The sequence below is a fragment of the Muntiacus reevesi genome, chromosome 13 (genome assembly GCF_963930625.1).
Source record: "Muntiacus reevesi chromosome 13, mMunRee1.1, whole genome shotgun sequence".
NCBI lineage: Eukaryota > Metazoa > Chordata > Mammalia > Artiodactyla > Cervidae > Muntiacus > Muntiacus reevesi.
In genome coordinates this window covers 53648818-53675335 of record NC_089261.1, presented here as the reverse complement: position 1 = coordinate 53675335, position 26518 = coordinate 53648818, and the positions used below count along the sequence as shown (strand labels likewise).

At 34.7% G+C, this 26518-nt stretch overlaps 2 protein-coding genes across 5 annotated transcripts in view; one reads left to right on the top strand and one right to left on the bottom strand.

Moving 5' to 3' along the window:
- Positions 1-4812: 4812 nt before the first annotated feature.
- The window catches only part of SCOC (short coiled-coil protein), a 78041-nt gene continuing 56335 nt past the window's right edge, over positions 4813-26518 (bottom strand). Inside the window, exons 5-7 of one of the 4 annotated variants that reach the window (XR_010658827.1) lie at positions 15066-15223; positions 14823-14905; positions 5173-5225 (exon numbers count right to left, since the gene is read on the bottom strand). Coding sequence is in view for 2 of the 4 variants with exons in the window: in XM_065904225.1 (XP_065760297.1) it covers positions 15160-15223 (64 nt within the window). In the remaining 2 variants the exon portion in view is untranslated. The other 3 variants (XR_010658828.1, XM_065904226.1, XM_065904225.1) reach the window with 3 other exon arrangements.
- The window catches only part of CLGN (calmegin), a 33237-nt gene continuing 12053 nt past the window's right edge, over positions 5335-26518 (top strand). The window contains exons 1-7 of the mRNA XM_065904227.1: positions 5335-5478; positions 8026-8099; positions 9277-9335; positions 12591-12732; positions 16330-16411; positions 18168-18360; positions 21419-21608. Coding sequence (XP_065760299.1) covers positions 5335-5478; positions 8026-8099; positions 9277-9335; positions 12591-12732; positions 16330-16411; positions 18168-18360; positions 21419-21608 — 884 coding nt within the window. The remainder of the gene's footprint in view (positions 5479-8025; positions 8100-9276; positions 9336-12590; positions 12733-16329; positions 16412-18167; positions 18361-21418; positions 21609-26518) is intronic.

Sequence of the window (26518 nt, the reverse complement as noted above, 5' to 3'; positions counted from 1 at the left end):
AATACTTTGTGTTACATTTTAACAATGTTCTAAAAGACTTTAGAGGGCCAGTGTTGGAAGCGTTGATGTAACCATTCCTCTCTCATAAAACCATAGTTTAAAACATCTACTGTATATAAGGTTTCAACCCATGGATTTTTCTAGGAGTTAAATTCTAAAAAAGGATTTTCCCTCCAAGGATCTTGTAGACTTTTATAGACAGTGAAACTCCTTCATTTCATTTCTGGCCTTCCCCTAATTGCCTGGAAATCTTTTAGCCAAATCTATGGTTGCAGTGCTGCTACAACAATAAAGTCATTCTAGTTGGTTGCTTAGTAACATCTATTTATCTTCCCCTGTAACATTTTTTTTCCTGTCATTTTTGCATTCATTCATTCTGTGAACATAAATATGTCTCTGTTTATCATGCACTGGCGCTCTTTGGCTAGCACTGTGAATACAGAAAAGAGAATTCTGGTTGTCAGTGAACTTATATTTTTTGTTTTTGCAAATTTCCTCATTTTGGAACTATGTAGAAGTACTATAAATCCTCAATAAATAAATGTATCATTATAATGTTTATTTATTATTTTGAAAATGATGCTCTTCAGTCCACTTTAGTGTGTAGCTATGTTTTAAAAGAGCCCAGTGCAGATTCAGTTTATTCTTTCTATAACTACTAAAACAAACAATATTTGCATATCCTGGATTTCCACTCTGATCACTTCACTACTCTCACATCTTCAGTGGTTTCTGAGTTTTATAGGATCAGATCCAGAATTCTTGGAACACTGTAGTTATTTTCTTAAATCATTAGAAAGTTGTATTTTCAACTATTATTTCTGCTATTATGGTTCTTTCCCCACTTTTTGCTGTATTTCCTGAGATATTTTCATTGTTTCTAAGTCCTTCTGATTTAGAAAAATATACCCAGTTTCAGTTAACAGTATGTATTAGTTAAAGTAATGCTTGAACAGTAAATTAAAAAATCCCAGGGGCCTAACATAATTTCTGGTTGCTGGGTGTGTGGTCCTAAGGAGTAGATGGCTGTGATAGTTAATTGTATGTATCTACTTGACTGAACCACAGGATACCCAGATATTTGGTCAAATATTATTTTAGGTGTGTTTGTGAGGGTGTTTTTGGATAAGATTAACATTTGAATGGTAGGTGGAGTAAAGCAGATTGCCCTTCCCCTAGATGAGTGGCCTTCTCCAGTCAGTTGAAGGCCAGAATAGGACAATAAAGCTGATACTCCAGTGAGGAAGAGGGACTTCCTCCTGCCTAGCAGGCTGAGCTGGGACTTCAGTTTTTTTCCCTGCCCTTGGACTTGGACTGAAACACTGGCTCTGCTTGGGTCTTGAGCCTGCTGGCTTTCAGACTGGAGTTTATCGCATTGGCTGTCCTGGCTCCCAGGCCTTTATACTCAGGCTATCACTGCCTTGTTAGCTTTCCTGGGTCTCATCTCACTCCATTCACCTGAGTCATGCTTAATTCTAGAAAAAGCACAGTATAGTTTTGTCTCCTGGGATAAAAAGAAAACATCTGTGGTGATCAGCCAGAAATCTCTCCCAAGTATCTCATACTTGGCCAGAGTTAGTTATACTTCGCTTTGTTATTGAACCAGCCCACAGGCAGTGCAGAGAACATACATGAGGTCAAAGATACATGCAAATGGATGTGCTTCTCCATTGCTTGCTTTCTTCACAAATATTTTGTGATTTCAACAACCTCTATGAAGTGAGGAATACACAGGAAGCTTAGAACCCTAGGATTTTATATTTTGCACATTTGTAAGGGGGCAAGGGGGTAGCATCTGCACTAGAAGTTCTGTATTATACCATCTAAACAAATTCTTGCTTTACTAATCCTGTATATCTTAGGACAACCATATAGCTCAGGAAGAAATTAGAAGACAGCTAACGCTACAGAGCAATTGGACTTTAATACATGTACACAAAACATTTCACCTAACAATAGCAGAAAGAAAAATTAATGCCAGTCTTCCTCAAACTCTTCCAGAAAATTGAACAGGAGGAAATACTTCCAAACTCACTATATGAGGGTGGCCTTAACCCTGATAGCAAAGGCAGACGAAGACACTGAGAAAACTACAGACCAATATCCCTGATGAGTATTGATGAAAATACATATTTTTCTTAAGTGCACACAGAATATTCTCTAGGATAGACCGTATGTTATACCACAAAACAAATCTTAACAAAGTTTTAAAAGTTTGTTTAATCTGAAAAAGATTCAGAGTATCTTTTCCAGTTACATTGTGATGAAACAAAATCAGTAGCAGAGGAAAAGCAGGAAAAAAAAAATCCACAAATATTTGAAAATGAAACAATACACTTTAAAACAACCAAAGGGTCAAAAAAGAAATCACAAGGAAATTGGAAAAGATCTTGAGATAAATGAAACAACAACAACAACAAAAAAAAGAAAGCAGACTCAAGCTTATGGTATAGAGTGAAGACAGTGCTAAGAGGGAAATTTATGGCTGTAAACACTTGCATTAAAAAAGAAAGATCTTTTATTAACAACCTATCTTTACACCTTAAGGAACTAGAAAAACCCAAAGCTAGAAAAAGGAACATATAATAATGCAGTGGGGGTAAGATTAAAATAAAAAGTAGCATGGTATAATGTAAGGTTTTGCATTCTCACCTTGTCTCACATTTGCAATTATGAGAATTTGATCAGGTTTCTGAATCTCTTAGTTTTCCGTATGTAGATTGGGAGTAATAATGCCTTTCATAGTGATGTCCTGGGCTGCAAAAATTAAATTAGCTAGTTGTTTTATGTAAATGAGTGATTATAGTCATAGAACTTCAGAGAAGAAGCAAGCTTTCCAGATAAAGGTTTTAAAATTTTTTTCCTGAAGCTTTGGCAACTGGTTCTGAAGGAAAGTTAGGAAGAACTGTGATATAGAAAACAAACAGTAGACACTATTTATATTTAAAATAGGTAACCAATAAGGATCTACTGTATAGCACAGGGAACTCTGCTCAATACTCTGTAATAACCTAAATGGTATTTTCAACAAATTAATTATTAAACTAAAGTGTGCATTCATTTTGAAGGAAAAGATATGGGGCTGAAATGATATTAATGTTCATTATTACTGCTGTTATTTATTTTATGCATTTCTGTTTACTCAAATGTTATTGATAGTATCAAGAATACCTTTTACTACATTGTATAAGCCATGGAAAGCTCTTTAATTTTTAGAACAATGAAGCTTTCAGGGTTATTAACAATTGATAAACAATTTGCAACTGTACTCATTTGTGTGCCAGTAAGTGAAAATTTTAAAAATACATAGCTTCCTATTATTGAGTTCAAATTGATCCCTTTACATTTGCTTTCTATCTCAGTTAACCTTTTTTTATGACTCTATAGAAGTTACACTCTTCTAATTATGAGTAGTATGCATCATTTTTGTATTCTTTTCCATAAAAATGGTGATATTAATACATCTTTTAGTATAGAATGTTCATATTATGTTTTTTTTTTTTAAGATGTACTTTCAAAGTAAACTTTAAAGTTGTAGTCAGTGACCTTTAGAAGAAACTAAAGCTAACTGGCCCATACATTCGTGTAGAGTTTTACTCTCATTAAAAAGCTTTAGTTGAGCTAACCAAAATGGAAGAATGCTTTTTATAGTCTGATGTTTCTTTTTTTAAAACACAGCTTTATTGATGTATTATTTGCATACCCACAAGTTGACCTGTTTGATGAGTACAGTTCAGTGAGTTTTAACATATTTAACATATTTAGAGTTACACAACCATATTCCAATTTTAGAACACTTTTGTTACCCTCAAAAGAAGCCTTGTACCAATTAACCCTTTCTTCTCACTCCTTTCCTTAGGCAGTTACTAATCTATTTTCTGATTCTATGGGTTTGCCTATTTAAATAGGGTCATACAATATATGGTTTTTTATGACTGACTTCTTTCACTGAGCATAATGTTTTTGAGATTCATCTGTCTTGTAACACTTCAGTACTACATTCTGTTTTATTGTCAGATAATCTTCCAATGTGAATATTCCACATTTTGTTTATCTGTTCATCAGTTGATGTACTTCTGAGTTGTTTACACTTTTTTGGCTATGATTAACAACTATCATTATATGGCTATCATCATTAAGCATTTATATTCCAAGGTTTTATTTGGACATCTGTTTTCCTTTCTTTTGGGTAGAAGAGTAGAATTGCTGAATCATAAGGTAATTGTATTCTCACTGTTTTGAAGAATTGCCCTACTGTTTTCCAAGCTCATTTTGTATTCCTGCCAGCAGTGCATGAGGATTTCAGTTTGTCCACATCCTCCCAACACTTGTTGTTATTGTCTCTCTTTGAGTTTAGCCATTCTGGAGGGTGTAGGGCGCTGTGTCATAAATTCAGTGTTTCTTAGGCAGACCCATGTAGGTCAATAAATATATTCTGCAGCAGTTAAGAGTTCTCTCAGAATATACTTTTTTTTCCAATAGAAACTCTTTCATGTTGATGGTAATATAACTATACCCTGGATCATTTGAATGACTGTCTCCTAATTTCATTATTCATATTTACTTGTTTAAAAGTCCACTGGTGCCAAGAAATAAACCCTGAATTTTTAACATGCTAGTGGGAAAGAGGAGGGTGTAATTATGTAAATTACATATTACTGCCAAGAGGCAGTCAAGTAATATTTGTCTTCTACTCATCTCAATTAATCTTATAAGGAACAGAGGTCTTGGAGCTTTTGAATGGAGAAGTGGTTATGTATGTAATTGAATCATCATAGTGTTTCAGGGATGATAAATGCAAAAGAACTTCATTCACAGCAGTCAACCTCATTGCAGTAAATCCTGTATTTATTTGAATTTTCAGCTGTAATTTGTTTTCAGTAAAAGGCTGTCACTTTCAGTTGTGGTAAAATTATTTTTCTTTTTTTGGTGTTTACACATAAATGTATTTTGGCTTTACAGTTATAAAATTTCCAGTTGTTTGTTTATATACACTTAAGCAACATTATAATAAAAAAGTAACTTGAGCGAACATTTAGGAGTCACGATCCTTTTTTGAAAAAACATGAGTTTGGTGGTCACTTCTGTATCTTTAGGTTTGTGCCATTGGCTCTTTGCTTTTCAAGGCAGGCCTTCAGCTGTAGATGCCCATGGGATTTTGAAGTTTGTAGTATCACTTGTTGAAAGCATAATTTAAGTAAGTTTGGTAAGTTTTAAAAGCCATCCTAGAAAAAAAGAGGTATTAACGGAGAACTTATTTCTTGGTAAGTATACTTACACTTATTTTTCATGACGTTGTTTTATTTTTACTGATTACTGTAACTTTCACAGATAATGAATATGCGTTTCCAAGGCTTTCGGCTATGTTTGGGTCTTCTTTTCATCTCAATTAATGCAGAATTTATGGATGATAGTGTTGAGATGGAAGACTTTGATGAAAATTCAGAAGAGACTGATGAAAATGAACTCTCCTCAGAGGTACGGTTATTGAGAACCAAGCTATCCATTATTCCTTTACATGATACATAGGGCTGACTAATTTCTTAGGATTCCTTTCAATTGGAATAGCCTTTAGTTTCTAAATAAACAGAAAAAAAAAAAAAAATTGCCTTTTCCCAACTATTTGTTGCTGTGTTTTTTAGGGTGCCCATATGCTACAGAAATTTGTGCATGGCATCTAGCACAGTTTTATTACCAGATAAATATGGGAAAGATTTTTATGAACAAACTTGGAGTTCATCACTAGCTAAAGAGGACTAAATACTTAAACCCTTTTCAGATAAAAGAAAAGGTAGTAATTTTCAGTTCTTCTAAAAGTAGAGAAAATGGTGTTTCTTCGTTTCTCTGAGGAAAGAAATGCTGAATAGGAGGATGAGTTCGAAAGGAGAGTGATGAAGAAATAGGCATTTATTTAGTAAGGCTCCCACTGTTTCGGTCTCAGCGTGAAGATGTGTGTTTTGAGGTGGTGACTGACAGGAGTCTGGAAAAGTTTTTAGAGATTTTTGTGTACTCTGACAATCCATAAGAACTTTCACATTGAGGGATATTCATATCTAATATTGGGACAATCAAAATTTTTCAGAAATATTTTTGGTAAGAAAATACCAATTATTTTCTGCTGGCTGCTGTTTAAAGGGCTGAGAAGAATAATACATAGGTTTTTTTTTTTTAAGTATTTATTTATTTTAATTGGAGAATAATTACTTTTCAGTATTGTGATGATTGTTGCCATACATCAACAGGAATCGGCCAAGTTGTTATAAATCTCTTTTTAGAGTTTTTTTTAAATTTGCAAATGCATGTGTTGTTTAGCTGTTCAAGGTGAATATTCTTTCTCCTGTTAAGTTTGAAGCTCCACAAGCTTCAAACTTAAAAATTTAAATTTTTAAGTTTAAAAATCTAAATTTCTTTAAAATCTGGTTCTGTGATCCACAGAATGTAAGTAATAATCAAAGTGCTTATGGCTGACTTAAAATACAGCTACTATGAGGGTTTCGGTAGGTTAATACTTTAAAGAAATTCCCAGATACCTGTGACTCTTAGCTATGTGCTGTGCTTAGTCACTCGGTCGTGTCTGACTTTTTCTGTGTGTGTGACCCCGAGGACTGCAGCCCACCAGGCTCCTCTGTCCACGGGAATTCTCCAGGCAAGAATACTGGAGTGGGTTGCCATGCCCTCCTCCAGGGGATCTTCCCAACCCGGGGACAGAACCCAGGTCTCCCACATTGCAGATGGATTCTGTACCATCTGAGCCTCCAGGGAAGCCCAAGAATCCTGGAGTGGGTAGCCTATCCCTTCTCCAGGAGAACTTCCCGGCTCAGGAATTGAAGCAAGGTCTCCTGCATTGCAAGGCAGATTCTTTACCCGCTGAGCTACCAGGAAAGCCCATGATTCCTAACTATATTTGATGATAATTTGATAAGATGGTAAGAAATGGGAGAGAAAATTTTTGATGCTTCTAATTTTATAGCATGAAAATTCTAGGTATGGTAAAGTATGAATAAAGTATATTGGCCCATTTTTGCCAATGCATAAAAATATAGAGAACAGTAAAGTTGTAATTCAGTAAACTTCATAGGAGATGGGCAATTTGGGTAGCAGAATCTTGACCCTGTAGAAGTATCTGGGATTTTGTTTAATTATTGATTTTCCTCCCTTAAATAGAAAGTATGCTATTAGGGAAGGGTAAGGACAGTGAAAGTTGGGTCTTCATTGCTAGGCCGGCTCTTCTCTAGTGGCAGGGCGTGGCTTTCTCATTATAGAGGCTTCTTTTGCTGTGGATCACAGCTCTAGGGCACGTGCGCTTCAGTAACTGAGGCACGGAGGCTCAGTAGTCGTGGCTCTAAGGCTCTAGAAGTGAAGGTGAAAGTCACTCAGTCGTGTCTCTGTGACCCCAGGGACTGTAGCCCACCAGTCTCCTCTGTCCACGGAATTTTCCAGGCAGGTATGCTGGAGTGGGTTGCCATTTTCTCCTTCACTAAGACTCCAGAGCACATGCTTAATAGTTGTGGTTCACGTGTAGCGTGTGGGATCTTCCTAGATCAGGGATCAAACCTGTGTCTTCTGCATTGGCGGGTAGATTCTTTACCACTGAGCCACCAGGGAAGCCCAGGAATTAATTTTAAACTAACCTATGTGCTTATTAAATTTTTCATCTTATATGTTTATGATCATGCTACTTCTTTTGCTTCTAATAATTTTTATCCCCAAATACTGTCACCTGTTAGAATCCTTTCAAGACCATGTCCACTGCATCATGAGACCTTGGCTAAGTACTTCCTCCTATCCCTCCTGTGTTAGAGGGAGTCAGTGTATTCTGTTTGCATGTAGTGTTTTTTTCTATCATGTATCTCTTATGTTCTGTATTTTATTACCAGTAGGATATAAAGTTTTGAGGAGATCATGTAATGGACTATATCTATTACCTATATGTGCATTCCATACTAGGTTCTTAATTAATGAGATTGTTTAATTAAAGTGTTTGTGAAGGTGAATAACTTTAGATTTTTAAAATCTATTTTCTAGATTAAATATAAGACACCTCAGCCTGTAGGAGAAGTGTATTTTACAGAAACTTTTGATAGTGGAAGACTGGCTGGGTAAGTATTCATTCAGGAGAATTTTCTCCTTGATTTGATTAGCTTTTTTGAAATTATTGGTTGTTAATTTGTGAAAATTGCCTCTGCCACAGAACTATAAAAAAAAGGTTAATGTACTAGTTAAGGTAAACTAGCACCTTAACACGTTTTCATTATTGATAGAAATGTTTAATTTGAATTATTTATTTATACAAAGAATATATATTAATGAAGTATGAATATAAAGTAAAAAACTTAGAACATTTCTTCATTCCTTAGGACAGATATTAGTAGTTTAATTTCAGATGTTTCATCCTAAATAATGGTAAAAAAATAAATAAAGATTACTGTCTGTTGATTATTATATTGCACGTAGGTAAGAACTGTCTTAATCTGCCTTTTACCAGTGAAGAAACTGAGGTTTAGTGTACCTTACCTATATGATCATTGTTGTTTAGTTGCGAAGTTCTGTCCGACTGTCTTTGTGACCCCATAGATTGTAGTCCACCAGACTCTTCCGTCTGTGGAATTTCCTAGGCAGGAATACTGGAGTGGGTTGTCATTCCCTTCTCCAGGGGATTTTCCCAACTCAGGGATCAAACCTGTGTCTCCTGCATGGAGGCAGATTCTTTACCACTGAGCCACCAGGGAAGCTCACCTATGATCATACAGCAAGTAAACTGTGGATTCCAAATTAATTTAGCTTTGCAAGATAGTTGGGCTTCCCTGATAGCTCAGTTGGTAAAGAATCTACCTGCATGCAGGAGACCCCCGGTTTGATTCTTGGGGTGGGAAGAACCGCTGGAGAAGGGATAGGCTACCTACTCCAGTATTCTTGGGCCTCCCTTTCGGCTCAGCTGGCAGAGAATCTGCCCGCAGTGTGGGAGACCTGGGTTCAATCCCTGGGTTGGGAAGATCCCATGGAGAAGGGAAAGGTTACCTTTTCCAGTATTCTGGCGTGGAGAATTCCATGGATTGTATGGTCCATAGAGTCACAAAGAGTCAAACATGACTGAGCAACTTTCACTTTCTTTGCAAGATAGTATAGACATCCTTATTTAGCCTCTAAGTATTCATGTATCTTAGAGTGAAAAGGGACTATTGGATAATCTTTTGTTGTATTTCTGATACACATTGTATCTATAAGTTGTTAGTTTTATTTTAAATGATAATATATTTCTTTCAATTTTATTTATAGGTGGGTATTATCAAAAGCAAAGAAAGATGATACAGATGCGGAGATTTCTATATATGATGGTATAGTATTATTTAAATATTCAGCATAATAAGGATGACCCAGAGTTCATGAACTTTTGAAATTATATTTCTGTTAAATATATATATGGGGGCCTCAGGATCCATCCTGCTTCACAACAGAATGTTCAGTCTTTTGTCTTGTCTCCTTTCCAGTATTTCTGGAAGTCCAAGCAATCCATACTTAAGCCACCATCCAGGTTTCTAACTTTAAACGGTTGAATTTTCACTCCCCTGCAGTTAGTCTTTTGCAGGATTTCCCAGGCTACTGCTCTTCTCTACTGTTTCATCTCAAGCATAGGCCCATCTCAGTTAAGTTATAACTTATGGCATAATCCTCCTAGAGGGTGCAAGACAGGGGACATCTATGAGAGCCACAGGAAATGTGGCTGCTCCTGGAGCCACCATCTCCAGGCCCATAACGTATCTCTGATAGGTTATCTTCAGGCTTACCCTTAGAAAGGAAAGTCCTATTAGCAAGGGTCATCTTTTCTTCCTTAACAGGACTCTCCTGGAGTATGATGAAAGAATTTCTTCTTCCTATTAATCTAAAACCAGCCTCCTCAGTTGTTAAATCCTAAAGCAGGATCAGCCTCAGTCAAGGTGATGGGTAGTGGGAATTTCCTCTCTCTCAGACCACCGAAGATCCATAAGGATGTGACCTCACATTCGGACCCCGTTAGGAGTTATATGAGAATAACGACAGAACAGATAACAGCATGTGTAGGAGGCCAGCTGTCTGCTTCCCCTTCCACGGTGTCTATTTCAGTGTGAGATACAGGTCATGCCTGCGTGTCTTCCATGCTGTGTTCTCCATCCTAGTACATGTGCTTCTAAATAAACTCCAGAAGGAACTCCGCCATAAGCACAGGACAAGCAACAGTGAGCTTAGTCATCTGAATTCCTTTAGAGAAGAGAATGGCTGCCCTCAAAGAAGCAGTGTTTGCAGAGATAGAACTGTACCTAAAATCATACCCACAGAAGTACCTGCATCAAACAGGATGCTTGACTTAAAACATCTATGTTTAGCTTACTTTACAGTTTTTTAGAACAGCGTTGGGTAGATGTATGCTGTATGTTTTTATTTTAGAAGTATCCATTGATGGAATTTTCCTAAAATTAGGTTATGGTCTATTTTAGAAGTGAGCTTAAGTCTGGATGGAATGACTCTTACTGCTTAAATGAGTTTTTCCCTCAGCTTAAAATTATAACTCAAGCAAGCAAAAAATAAGCTTACTAACAACACCTATGTTTTGTCCATAGTCTTATTAAACATAATTACCCACAAAATAATTTTTTAGTGTATTAAATTTGGTATGGTTGGTTGACTTTTCAAGTTCTTGAAAGCACCTTTGAAAAATACAGAATCTCTTATTAAAGATTCAGGCCCTGAAAGTGGCATTTTTGTATATAAATATTAGCAATGTCTTTTATATAGTGGTTAGTTGAGACCAATAACAGTTTCTTTGCAAGAATATTTAGTATTTGTAGTCATTAATCATAGCGTCTGTCAAGTGCCACTTGAGTAAAACCAATTGCTAGATTTTCAGGAGCAGTCTGTGAGAAACATTATATGCTGGAGAACAGGGTATGCATTTGAGGGAGACTTATTTAAATTGTCACATTAAGTTATTAATAAAAATATAGCTGTTTAAAAAATCACCAGTTCTTTAAGTGACTAATTTTCAGGCTATGTTATAAAATTGTTTGAATACTTTTTGAGATTTTACTTAAATCAGAGTTCACATTACCTGGCCTTGAGTAAAGATTGGTTAATGAAAAGTTACCACTGATTTGAAGTTAGGAAAAACTTCTTTTCCTGAGGACTAATCACCTTGTCACAGGTTTTCTAAAATTAAAGTAGTACTTTTAGAGAGTATCTTTTCATGGCTGATAAATATATGCACATAGTTACAAAAGAAAGACAACGTAGTTTTAAAAAATCCTTTACTATCAGTATCCTAAAATCCCTAAAGATATAGTTATTACTTCTTAAAAGAAGGCCTTTGTGATTTGGTCATGCCAAAGGTTAGTAGTGATAATACAGTTGCTCATCAGTGTGAGAGAAGAAAATGAATTCACCTTTTTAAGAAAAGTTTAGTATAACCAAATTGGGGGACAAAAAGGAAAACAAACCTGAAAAGTTGAAAAAATGAATTTTTGAAAGCCCAAGAAGGTGTGCACAATGACAGACCTCAAAACACTCCTCTCTGATTAGTGAGACTGTTCAGGTTCTTGCCCTGTTGTTTTTTAGAAAGAAAAAATGTATATAAAGTGCATTGGTACATTCAGAAGTGCCCATTAATATTTCATGTTGGCACAATTCTGGAAAATAGCCAGCATTCACTAAATTTTCTTGGAATAGGCAATACATCTAATTTTCGAAACTGGAATGTTTTATACAAACTAATATAAATTAGTTATTTACTGCTTTAAAAAGAGTAAAGGAGGAAGTTCCAGCCCACAACTTTGGGGCTACAGATGACCTGTTCAGCTTTGTATTGGATGCATCCCATGATCTAATCGCAGGAGCTTCCTGGTCTTAAATGGGGGCGATTCCAGTCCAGAGGACCTCATTCAGCTTTGCTCTGCTACAGACTAGTGCTAATCTAGCTGATAGGACTTTCTTGGCCAAAAGTTCTGAGAGCTGATTGGCTTAGCTCAGAAAGGGTAATTGCAATTTGTGTTCTTTGGCCATACAATTTTCAAAATAAAATTTAAATCGCTATAATAACTTCTGCCAAGTAAGAAAAGTAGCTGATGACACCATGAATTTCAAAATACATAGACTGAGGCAAACTCATTTTGTGTTAAAGAGGTATTTTGTCTCCTGTGTCATTTAAAAATAAGTCATTTAAAAAATACAATGAGACCCTATGAGACAAACATATTCTGTAATTTTGTTGATTACAGTCTCTCAGAGAAATCCAAACTAAGCCAGCTTTGGAGATCCTTTAATTAAATGCTGTAGTGTCTGTTGTTTATTAGTTGGTCAAGAAGTTCGTTTGGGTTTTTCCATAAAAGGTTACAGAAACACCTGAATGAACTTATTTTGCCAACCCAATAGTTCCCACAATTTTAGGAGAAAAGAGAGCAGACATACCTACAAGTGCAGGTACAAGTTCCTGATTTAAAATGTGATATTATTTTTCCAAAATCAGCCTTCAAGGAAAAATCTTATTGATTACCTTTTCTGATAAATAATTTTTAAGTCAGTGTGTTTGCTTTTAGTTTAACTTGCTTTGTTTTGTATTTTAGGAAGATGGGAAATAGAAGAATTGAAAGAAAATCGAATACCTGGTGATAGAGGACTGGTATTGAAATCCAGAGCAAAGCATCATGCGATATCTGCTGTGTTAGCAAAACCCTTCATCTTTGCTGATAAACCTCTGGTAGTTCAGTAAGTTTTATTATGTTTTGAGTACTTTTTCTAACATTTATTTTAGTTTTGTATAATTTGGCTTCTGAATATGGGTATAAAGTGGGTATAAAAATTTGGATTTACCTTTCCCATTTCATTTATTTAAATACACAATGTGTGTACACGCACAAACACCCTGAGGTTTTGAACGAAATGAAGATTTGTTGCAAAATGTATTAACATAATATTTGCTATAATATGCAGTATTTCACCAGCATAAGTTATATAGTGCATATTAAAATCACCATTTTTGTTTTAACTCTTTATTTCAAATTGACTTGCTGTTGAGATATGTTAACTTCAATATATTTTAAATAGAACTATAAATATTGCTGTTGAACCAGTGATAAGATTCAAAGGCAGTAAATTTGTTTTCAAGAGGAAATGCCCTTTTAAAGGTCTGCGTTCTCACAGAGTTTTCCTCTCCCCTCCCTCAAAATATGACATACACTAGTTTTGTGGTATTGCTTGCATGTGTAACTATCGTAAAATCAAGTATTAATTCCTCAAGCTTGTTTCACCTATACTGGTATAAATCCAAAATATATCTGTACAAATACAGTTACAAAATGAAATTCATATTAAAAACAAAGGAAAGGAAATGTAGAAATGTTATTTTCTATCTTATATCAAAAGATTGGGCTGTCCACAGTTAATTACAACCTAAGAAGTACTACTAACTATAAACTAACTATAAACTTGTTTTAAATTTTTTGTTAGCATGTTAAATATATGCCTGCATGGTATAACTAAAATGCCATTTTGTGTTTTAAAAATGTAAAACAATATGACATTTGGTATAATTGGTTTAATTTTTTGGCTGTGATGCCTTGATTTAGTTGCATTGTTATTTCAAGAAATTTAAAATATCAAATGTCAAAAAAGTATACAACCATTTAAACAAATGAAGAATATTACCAGAAGTGTTTACTGGGATTAATATTTGAGCTTGATGTTATGGCATTATTCAGAGTTTAGTATTTATTTCTTCTTGAAAATTTGAAAGTAATCTTATTCTGTTAATTTAGGTGAATATAATATAGTTTTCTATTTTAATCTTTTGCGGCCTAAATGAAAGGGTAAAGGAAAATAATACAAAATTTAACTTCTCCAGAGTAAAATGAATCAAGTTTGGTATTTTCAGAAAGTATAAATCACTGCTAGGCAAATAAGTGAAAGATAGCGTACAAGATTGGAAGCAAAGATAGTAAGTCTAAAAAATTATTAAAGCAACTGTGAACTGAAAAAAGGAGAATCAAAAAGAATTGAATTATTGGTCTTTGATATGCTTGAAAACAATTCAAAGAAGGATAGTGAGTATTTAGTTTTCTTAATTTGGATAAAATGAAATAGTATAGATAAAATAAATTTTGTATTAGCTATTATAAATACTATACTATTATAAATACTATTTATAACTGTTATAAATACTATAAATATAGTATAATTCATAAATATGAACTATTTAAGACATAACTTTAAAACTGCTTTTCCCAAATTATTAATATGCATTATGTGGTCATATAAGTTTTAGAAACTAAGAATATCCGAACCTTAAAGATAAGGAAGCATATTTGCCCATTAAAGATTCTGAAGAGTTCTACATAAAAAAACCTATTTTTAATTTGAACATTGTGTTTCCCAAACCTATTTGACCACAGAAGTTTTTTCCACCCTAAGCAATAATTACTATTTCATAGGACAGTTTAGAAAATGGCACCCTAAAGAGAAGAGGGTTAACATATACTCTGCATTTATCCTCATTTTTCCTGTGATTTAAGATTAGCAACAAGCAGTTCATCCAGCTCTATGACTTACATTTCACTGATCCTCGATTTCATTGTGAACTGTTTATACTAGGCACAAGGTAATGATTTGAAAAATCTGGAAGTATGCAGCGTATGAGATAGACATAGTGATCAAGTCTAGGCATAATAAGATAGCATAACTCTCTTGCATTTATAAAGACAATTTACACAATTGTTATGTCTGGTTCTTTTCACGGATCCCTCAGATCACCTATAATAAAGCTTTATCATTTTATTTTACTTAGAGTCGCAAATATTTACCTTTAGTTCACATTATGCACCATTTGTTTTACTTCATGCTCTTCAAAGACATGTTTCATGAAGGAAAAGCTTATCAGCTACTGCTAAAATAAAAATATTGATAAGGCCTTGAGGAAAACAAACTCCTTGATTTAAAACGTGAAAAAGAACAAAACTTTTCTTCTGATCATAACAGAAGCTAAAATTTTTGAGCATTTATTGACCCATCACTGTGCAAGATGACTTCTAGTCATCATAATAGACCTTAGAGGTGTAGGTATGGGCAGTGTTCCCTCATGATAGATGAGCAAATAGACCAGAGCTTCAGTAATGTATCTTGAGCCAAGGCCTACCAAAATCAAGAACAAATCTCAGATCTTTCTGACTCCAAAGTGCTTGCTTGTATCCACTGTTGTAGAAATCTGGAGAAATAAAGCAGAATATAAAGTAGGGAGGTGAAATCACCATCAAGTCCAGCAACTCAGAGATTATCACTTAAAATTTTACTGTATTTTCTCTACTCTTTTCTATATAAAATGCATATTACTAATTGGGCTCAAACTGTCAAAGTTTTGTATACTATTTTTTTTTTTACTTTGTCACTGAAGTCTTCAGAAACATTTTAAACTATAATTTTTTATTAAAATTATCACTATATCCTGTTCTCTGGTTTTCATCTGCTTTTGCTTTAATTCATTAAACCAGTCATGACAGTTTTGGTTTTCACTGTTTTTCACTTTGATATCCATTTCCTCATTGACTTTTGTCACACGTAATTCACCAATTTACTGAAAATCTCTTCTAAATATTGTTCAGTAAGACTGTCTATTGCCTAAACAAGACAACAGAACTTTTGATGAGAATTACAGTGTTGTAAATCCATGAGAAGACTGCCATGTCAGTTCACTTTTTTAGCTGTTAACACTGTATTTCCCCTACCTCCTGGCTGCTAAGATATGAAATATTCCAGGTTTACAAAATCTCTTCGCTGGGGTTATTTAATTAAATGTACAACTTTATAAACCTGGTTTAGGTGTAGCTGAACTAAAAGACAAATTAGTATTCAACTGAATATGAATAGCTAAGATCATTAGCAATTTCCTAGAAACCTATGCTGTAACTATGATCCCCATAGTCTTTGTTTTTCACTTCATAAAAAGTATGTATAGTACGTACCTTATTTTATTTTATTTTATTTTTCGTACCTTATTTTATTTTGAAGTTTCCTGCTGAAAGTTTTAATCAAAGTATCTTATTCTTAATTAAACAGTTTTGATGAAAAATTTTATTTCAGCAAATTAGTTGGCTTTTCTGTAGTTGTTTATAGTCATTCTATTTTCAATATTTTAAGAATGTTCATGGAAAAGGCCTTTCCATTTGTCCTCACAGGTTGTGGATATACTTTGTGTGAGCTTTCTGGTAATGTAAATGTTTGTGTTTAAATGAATTGAGAGTAATACATTAGATTTTGAAGAGCAATTAGTAATTTTTATTTATCAGCAGTATGATTCTTTTTCCCTTCATTTAGATATGAAGTAAATTTTCAAGATGGTATTGATTGTGGAGGTGCATACATTAAACTCCTAGCAGACACTGATGGTTTGAATCTGGTATGATATTTTAATGTTTAAGAAAGCCTTATTAAAGTTAATAAGTATTTCTAAGGAGTAATTGACACAACTGAAATTTTTATTTTCATCTGAAGTCAAAAATAACTTTGAAAATTTGTATCTAAGATGAATTTATATAGCTTTTCCATGTGCCTTCAAGTTTCATACACAGCCATGTTACTTGATGGCATCAGTTTTGTAATCTTTAGCAACGTGAAAAAGGTTGCCAAATCTATAAAATAAAATATAACCTGGTGCTTATAAATGTCACCGAAAGATCAACTTACAGTTATTTTCTTTACAAAGTAATAATCATAAGTTTGTTAGGAGAAGTAAGATAATGGAGCAAAGTAGTAAAACAAAATGGCCAAAGAATCAAATTAAAAAGGCAGGTCAGCTCAGGAGTTAGCAGTCTGCAAAAATTTACTAACTTAAAAATGTTAAGTTCATAATGAAGCAGGTTATATTAGAACCATTTGAAATTTGGAGACATTTCTTATAGCATCCTCCCACAGGAGGCTGTATCAGAATTCCTGCATATAACAAATATAAAACGAATGAGACGTTAATGAGATATTTGTCAGAATTCCTGGATATGAAACATTAAAGGATTCATTTACTTAGATAAGGTCAAGGGGAAGCCGTTTGTAGTTTATGGTGCATCTCTTAGGTGTTGTGAGGGGTACAATGGCAATAATAAAGTCAAATACCAAGTATTTTTCTAAACATTTTATCTGGTTAACTCAGTTAATCCTTAGAGAAGCCTTATAAGGTACGTACTATTATTATCCCCATCAGAGGTGATGGAATAGAATGACAGGGAGGTTGGAAGATTTGCTCAGGGCCACACACAGCTGGTTTAAAGGCAACAGCAGGATCTGAACCTCAGTATCTGATGCCACATGCCACGCTCTTAACCAGTGAAAGTGAAGTCGCTCAGTCGTGTCCAACTCTGCAACCCCATCTACTGTAGCCTACCAGGATCCTCAGTCCATGGGATTTTCCAAGCAAGAATACTGGAGTGGGTTGCCATTTCTTAACCAGTAGGCCATGTCAAATGAATCCATGGGATTTTCCAGGCAAGAATACTGGAGTGAGTTGCCATTTCTTAACTAGTAGGCCATGCCAGATGAATCCATGGCATGTCAAATGAATCCATGGGATTTTCTAGGCAGGAATACTGGAATGAGTTGCCATTTTCTTCTCCAGGGGATCCTCCCAACCCAAGGATTGAGCTCAGGTCTCCCGCATTGCAGGCAGACTCTTTACTGTCTGAGCCACCCAGGAGTCCCGAAGAGAAATGACTGTGGTAAAATGGGAGCAAGTCACTGTATCTGTTCTTCACTCTGTGCTTCATTAAGGGCACCACTTTCTGGTGTCTTACTGAATAGTAGTAGTGGCTGAGTCAGCACTGTAGTCTTCAGTCACAGTATGTTTTTCTCTATGCTTCATTTTCTTGATAAGATATTAATCAGATCTATATAGAGTAATTAAAGCCTATTATGTTGTTAAAGTGGTTCCAGCTTCTCTCCTACATCTTCAAAATGGAAGTAGTGTGTGCATTTTAAGAAAAAAAAATCTGTTTTGAAATAAAATTTGTCATTTTTCCACATCCTTTATTGTCAATGTGTCAACTAACTCTTTGGTGAATTAGCCTTTAATACATTTTTGTGACCTCTACCCAGTGGGGTAGAATAGAGAAACTCATTAACTATTTCAGTTCTGGACTAATCCTAATACTCATCTCTCTTTGAAGGAAAATTTCTATGATAAAACATCCTATACCATTATGTTTGGACCAGATAAATGCGGAGAAGATTATAAACTTCATTTTATCTTCAGACATAAGCATCCCAAAACTGGAGTTTTTGAAGAAAAACATGCCAAACCTCCAGATGTAGACCTTAAAAGGTTCTTTACAGACAGGAAGACTCATCTTTATACCCTTGGTATATCCTTTTAATTCATTCATTAGTTTAAAAGTATTTGCTGACTACCAGTATCTTCACGGTAAGTGCTTTGGGAGAAGCAAGCATAGGTACTTCTGTTACGGATTTATCTTTTTAGGAAAATCAGACACACATACTTACACCACAGGCAGAAAGTGCCGCATGAGATACAGCTAAGAGCTCAAAAGCAACACTGTGTTCACGTAAGAAACTTCGGGAGAATCTGGTGAAGGTGATTCTATTTGACCTAATCTTGAAGTTTAGATATACCATGTGGAACATAGGAGAGGAAAGGGATATTTTAGGTACCCTGACATTAGTGATGCTGACAGAATAGAAAACTGGAGAATAAGGTTAAAGAGGGAGAAACCCTTAACATGAGACTTTATTCTATTACGCAGTTGTCATTGTTGGGTCCTGCCTGCTGGTAGTTAAAGGGAAAGCTCTCAGCAGCCATCTGTTAACATACTTAGCTTTACCTTTGCAGCTAGGAGTTTGCGTATACACTGACTGGGAGGAACATTATATAGGATTGTCTCTCCTCTTTCCAGGTGCATATGGTTATGTACTGTGATTACTAAAAATCCGAGCGTGTCAGAACCTAGCAGGACAACTCCATCCAAGACTAACATGTATCAACTTTCTTCCTCAAAACTGCAGTTACAGAAACTTTCCTTTTTGTCTGCCAAGGCAGAGACCAATTTTAATTTTTAATATTAATATCAAAAACCTTTCTCTGAAATTGGAAAATAGTACTGGGCATTTGGGGGAATGTAAGGTAAACTGTCAAAACATAGAAATAATGAGAAATTAGAACAGAAAAAAATGAATTTTAATTAGGCTTTGTATAAACCCAGTCAAAACCAATATGATAGTATATATATCAGAGGACACAATTCCACTTTCAGGAATTTATCCAAAGAAAATAGTCCAGAAGGAAGAAAATGGCCTGTGTGTAAAAATATACTGTAAATTGGAAGCAACTCAAATGTTGCAGTAGTGGTTTTCTTTCTATGCAGTACAATACAAAAAGATAACTATGAAAATGTTGAGCTTATAATATTAAAATGGGGAAAGAAAGAAAAGTTGGAGGCACATTCTGATGGCCACTAGACAAATTATGCAAACAAAAACAAAAGTTTAGAAAAGTCTTTAATCACCTGATAGGTACCATGCTCTGTGCTAGGTGCTTTGTTGAGAACAGTCATGTGAGGTGAGCAGTTTTTATTTTGCCTTAATTTAGGTTAAGTAACTTGCCCTAGGAAATAAAAGTAATTGGTAGAGCTGGAATTAAAATTCAAGCAAATTCTTAAACATTTGCTTTTCTTACTAAATGATACACAAAAACTTTGTTGTGCTAGGATTATCCACTTTTAAAGGACTTTTTTCCTTTTAAAAAAAGTTTCTGTGTTATATTTTCATAACATTATTCTGTAGTTGTTCTGAGACCCTTACAGAATCCCTTTAAAAGAGTTTATAACCCAGTGCCTTTTGTGGTGAATTCATTTAGAATATTTAAAACCGTTTTCTAATGGAAAGTTTTTTGGCTAAAGATTTTTGACAAAGATGTCTTCTCATATGTATATAATTGTCATGTGCTTTTTTGGATTTACTGTAATTTTAAAATACTTAAGTTGCAAAATTGAGTCAGAAAACACTCTTTCAGGGGTTTTTCTTGAGAAATGCATGTTTTGAATTAGAAAGAGTCTAGTACATTTTTGCATTTAAGATCTTATTGTTAGTTGTACTTCAGTCTTTTTTCCTTTGTGTAGTAGTATAGTTTTATAGTCTCAGCTGTAATAGAAAATGGTGGAGAAAAAAAGAGAAGGGAGGAAACACTGAGGGTTCATTTGCATTATTTGAATTTGTATATAATTTCAATATTTGATTTTGACATAAACAATTGGCATTGTTGTGACTGAAAACCTCTGGAGATTGCTTGAGTAAAGTTTTTTCAGAAAGTGGTAGTCTACATAGCTAGTTAAGTCAAGATCATCCTGACATTTATTGACAGCTCCTACTTCCTTAACTGGGCTTCCCAGGTTGCTCAGTTGGTAAAGAATCAGCCTGCAATGCAGGAGGCCCAGGTTCTATCCCTGGGTGGGGAAGACCCCTTGGAGAAGGAACAGCTGCCTACTCTGGAGAGAATCAGACACGACTCAGCAACTAAACTACCGCTACCATCACCCCTTCCTTAACTTACTTCACTAAAAGCAAATGTTAAGCTATTACTTTTTATCTGCCATTCTTTCCAAAGATAAAAATTGTACTCAGTGACTCCCCAACCCGTGTTTACAGAAGGGAGAGAGAGAGTTTCTTTTGTTTTTATACTCAAAGGAGTCCTTATGAAACTTTTGACGTGGTAACTTTTAAAGAGCTAGAGTTTACCTTGAAACAACATATAACATACCAAAGCATGAGCTTGAGTGTTTTCAATCATCCTTGAAATACTTTACACTACAATGTAGGAATCAAAGAATTTGAAATGCCGATGAGTTTTATAGATTTCTAGGAGATCATGAGAATGTGTGAATACTAAAGTCCTGATTTTGGCTTCTAGATTAGGGTTATATAGAAGGATGTCCTTGTTTATAGGAAATGTGCATTAAACCATTCAGGGATGATATGGATGAGGTCAATAACTTACTCTCAAGTAATTCAAGAAAAAGTGAAGTTCTTTATATATACTTGCAACTTTTAAATTTTGAGGTCATTTCAAAAATTATTTTAAAATAGTGAAGATTGGGTTGTATTCTGTAACTATAAAAGACTAAAGCTGAATGGTTATGTGAGTCCTAAATTGAGTTACCAATTGGATATTTTTTATTTGAGAATTAATGGAGTGTTTTATTAAATATTATTAAAATTTTATGTTTGGTTTTAGAAAACATTGTATCTAGTGATTTTGGCATATTTTGATTTAATACATTGGTAATTCCTCTATTCTGGTTGAGAGAAAGTTTTACCCATGAAGTTTAGGGTAGTTTTATTATTTAGAAGATTATTTCTAACATTTCTATCAGTATGATAAGTATAATATGTTTAAATTGGTCTTTAGTGATGAATCCAGATGACACATTTGAAGTATTAATTGATCAGATAGTTGTAAACAAAGGAAGCCTACTAGAGGATGTGGTTCCTCCTATCAATCCTCCCAAAGAAATTGAAGATCCCAGTGATAAAAAACCTGATGATTGGGATGAAAGAGCAAAAATCCCTGATGCTTCTGCTGTCAAACCAGAAGATTGGTAAGCAAAGAATTCAGTAGTAAAGCACTGTTTGGCACAAAGTAATAAAATGTAACATATAAGCGAAGTTTACAACCAATGAAACATATTCTTTTAAACATCAGAAATACTTATTTTGACTTTTAGGAGAAATACTTCTCTGAAATGGATTTTGCACTTCCTACCTTTTAATTATCTTAATTTTCATTTTAATTAATTTTGCCCCCTTTTCATATATGTATATATATATATAATATATACTTCCAGTATGTATATTTTATTTTGTATTCTTTCAGTGCTGTGGGGAAAAATACCATGAGTCCAAAGCACCAGCGCTTTAATTTCTATTTCCAGTTTGACCTTTCTTATGTATATGTGTGCATATTTTACATAGTTGTGGTCATTGCAGTTAATGATTAGTTGGCTTTAAATAACCATATCCTCAGCATCTTATAAAACTATATGGGATGCACTCGTCTTCCCAGGAGGCACTAGTTACATTACATTACATTAAATAATCTGCTTGTGAAGGCAAAAGACGCAAGAGACAGAAATTTGACCCCTGGATAGGGAAGATCCGCTGGAGAAGGAAATAGCCGTCCACTCGAGTCCTCTTGCCTGGGAAACCCCCTGGACAGAGGACCCTGGTGGGCCACGGTCCGTGCAGCTGCAGAAGAGTCAGGCATGCTGAGCATACATGCAGCAGCAGCATGCAATCATTGCCTTTCTCTCTGGGGCTGGTCATAATTTTTTTAGCAGAGAGCAGAAGTTTAAAAATTTATTAAAAAAAGTCTGGTTTGTCAATATTTGTCTTTGATTATTTATGGTTTTTGCATCTTCCTAAGATACTATGCCTAAATGTGACCAAGATTTTCTGTTTTCTAGACAAATAATTTTGACTAAAACTCTGTTCGAAGTTTGTTATTACATGTAGTGTGAGATATAAATCAAGATTAATTTTCAAAAATATGGATGTCTAATTGTTATACTCTTAGCATTCATTTAATGTTTATACTGATGTCCCCTCTTTCTTTTCTGCTATGGTGATTAGAGTTTTTTCTTGATGCGTTTAGCTACAGGTTGATCAATTTTATTGAGCTGTTTGGAGGACAGGCTTTTGTTTTAGTTTTAGTTTTTCCCTTTTGTTGGCCTTTTTTCTATTCTTCTTACTTTGGACTTAATTTGCTTCCCCTTTCTTCTTTTTTAAGGTAGAAAATAATTTCTGATAGAAGCACCTATAAATTTTCTCTCAGCACTGCTTTAACTACATTCCACAAATATCTACTGTTTCTGAGAACATTCATTCACACTGTTTTATAATTTCCCTAGTGACTTCTTCTTTGATTTACATATTTTTTAAAGTATTACTTTGTTGCCAATTATTTATGGATTTTCCAGATAAGATTTTCACTTTAACTCCCAATATAATCCTATTGTTGTCAGAAAACATTCACAAATGTCACTTACTTCAGGTTGGTTGATAGTGTTGTTCTAAAGCCTTTATATTCCTAATGGTTTTCAGCCTGTTCTCTTATTGGGAAGAGAAAATAAGTCTTCATCTATGATTGTAGATTTGTCTTTATCTCCTTTGAGTTTTGTTTTGCTTTGCAAAGTCATGTCTCTGCTTTTTAATATGCTGTCTAGGTTGGTCATGGCTTTTCTTCCAAGGAGCAAGCATCTTTTAATTTCATGGCTGCAGTCACTGTCCACAGTGATTTTAGAACCCAAGAAAAGAAAACTTGCCACTGCTTCCACTTTTTCCCCACCTATTTGCCATGAAGGGATGGGACTGGATGCCTTGATCTTAGTTTTTTGAATGTTGAGTTTCAAGCCAGTTTTTTCAGTCTCCTCTTTCACTTTCATCAAGAGGCTCTTTAGTTCCTCTTCGCTTTCTGCCATTAGGGTGGTATCATCTGCATATCTTAGGTTGCTGATATTTCTCCTGCAATCTTGATTCCAGCTTGTGATTCTTCCAGTACGGCATTTCACATGATATATTCTGCATATCAGTTAAATAAGCAGGGTGACAATATATAGCCTTTGATGTACTCTTTTCCGAATTTTGAACCAGTCCATTGTTCCATGTCCAGTTCTACTTCTTTACCAGTAGAACTTGACCAGTTCTACTCCTTTCTCAGGAGGCAGGTAAGGTGGTGTGGTATTCCCATCTCTTTCAGAATTTTCCACAGCTTGTTGTGATCCACACAGTAGAAGGCTTTAGCATAGTCACTAAAGCGGAAATAGGTTTTCTGGAGCTCCCTTTCTTTTTCTATGATCCAGTGGATGTTGGCAGTATGATTTCTGGTTCCTTTGCTTTTTCTAAATCTAGTTTGTACATCTGGAAGTTTTTGATTCATGTATTGTACAGCCTACCTTGAAGGATTTTGAGCATTACCTGTATATGCCTTTATTTTTCAGGTGATTTTCTTGTAGTCAACTATATTTGGGTCTTGCCTTTTAATTGGAATGTCTTAAATCATCTACATTTAATGCACTTATTGATACAGTTAGATATAAACCCGCTGTCTCGCTGTTTGTTTTCTCTTTGTCCCATATAGTCTCTGGCTTTTTATAAAACTGTTTCCTGACTATCTTTGGATTGAGTTACTTTTTTGAATCTTCTGTTTTTTCTTTCTGTTGGCCTTTTGGCTTTTCCTCTGTAGTCTGTGTTTTACTGGTTGCTCTTGGTTTTGCAATGTACGTCTTAAACCTATTTCAGTCTGCTCTCAAATACTGTTATACTGCTAATGGGTAACACTTGGCCATTATTTCTCTAAATATTTGTATATGCCTCCCCATCTCTTTCGGGGAGATGCCACTTAAAAATGTGTTAGACTGCTTTACATTTGTTAAACAAGTCACTGAGGATCTATTCATTTTTTTTAAACCAGTTTTTCTCTGTGTACCTCAGTTTGGAAAGTGTCTATTCCTGTTCAAGTTCTTGTTTTTTGCAAACATTGAGGTTACCACCTATTGAAAGCAAGGAATGTTGCTCCTGGAAAATCAAGTGTTACCTTGTTAACTCTCTTGTAAATAAAGAGGGATACTGATTAGCAATGAAAATGGCTTTGCCTTCAGGAAAATAGTATAAGAGGGAAGTAACTTGTGCAAGATAGGAAGTACAGTACCTTTAAAAAGAATTAGTAAGTCACTTACCAGTGTATCACGCCCATGACTCACGCTGTCAGAAGAGACGGGACTGTGTTAGTCTGTGTGCACTTTCTGAGTGCTTCATGTTTGTCTGCCCATGAAGGGTAAGGGTGGGACATACGTTTGCCCTTGGAGAGAAAACCTGTATTTACCAATCTCATTCTGATGGGTGAAATCTGTGAGAATTTGTTTTATAAAGTACTAAAAGAGCCTTAAGTTTTAAACTCAGGTTACTCCGAGCCCTAAGAGACCTTCAGATAGTAATGATATCAGGAAAGTACAAGTCTTTACATGTATACAGTGGATTATCTCAGTTTTGTTACTCAGTCTTCACATATGTAGAGTAAATTATTTCAGTTTGTTATTCAAGTTTTGTTTGGAAAAGCATAATGTAAATTCTGGATAAAATTCCTGCTTTTCTGAAAAGATGAATATTATATTAGTAATTCTATTCTGTACTTAACTTTGACTATGTTTATATACTTTGGAGCTTACTTTCTAAATGATTTTTTTTAATGAAAATATAAAAATTACCAGAATATGGAGAGTTTTAAAAAAATAATATTGGAGTAGGGAAGACCTTTCCAAATACAGCATAAAATTGAAGAATCATAAAGGAAAATATTAATAAATTTCAGCTACATGAAAATAAATTAATTTTGTATGACAAAAAACCCCACCATAAACTACCTAAAATTACACAAGAAACTGGAAAAAATTTTAATTCACACAATAATTATAATAATTAAAATTATTATAATTAATAAAATAAATAATTTCTTGTTAATTTCTAATATATTCCAGGATATTAATTGTAGCATTATTTGTTATAGTAAGCTTTGGGAAACACTAAATATCCTCAACAATAAAATAAATAAATAAATAAATATCCTCAACAATAGATGAATTATTATTTATTCACAAAGTAGAAAATTATGAAACTGTGAGGAATAAAGCAGATATATATTTATATAAAATAGAGCTCCTAGAACAGTCTTGACATGTGTAATCTTTCTGTATATGTTTGTTGATGAATGGTTTCTTTTTAATTTTAATAATATATTTTATTTAACTCAATAGAGCCAAAATGTTATTACTTCAACAAATAATATAAAAAGATGAATGAGTTTTTATGTGAACAAAAACAAGGTCTAACATACTCTGTAGTTCAGTCCAGTCACTCAGTCATGTCTAACCCTTTGTGACCCCATGGAATGCAGCACGCCAGGCCTCCCTGTCCATCACCAGCCCCCGGAGTCCACCCAACTCATGTTCATTGAGTCAGTGATGCCACCCAACCATCTCATTCTCTGTCGTCCCCTTCTTCTCCCGCCTTCAGTCTTTCCCAGCATCAGGGTCTTTTTAAATGAGTCAGCTCTTCATATCAGGTGACCAAAGTATTGGAGTTTCAGCTTCGACATCAGTCCTTCCAATGAACACCCAGGACTGATTTTCTTTAGGATGGACTGGTTGGATCTCCTTGCAGTCCAAGGGACTCTCAAGAGTCTTCTCCAACACCACAGTTCAAAAGCATCAATTCTTCGGTGCTCAGATTTCTTCATAGTCCAACTCTCACATCCATACATGACTACCTTACATGACTCTTCCCTCTCCTTGCTATTCTTTGGAACTCTGCATTCAAATGGGTATATCTTTCCTTTTCTCCTTTGCTTTTCACTTCTATTCACGGCTATTTGTAAGGCCTCCTCAGACAGCCATTTGCTTTTTTACATTTCTTTTTTCTGGGTCTTGATCCCTGTCTCCTGTACAATGTCAAGAAC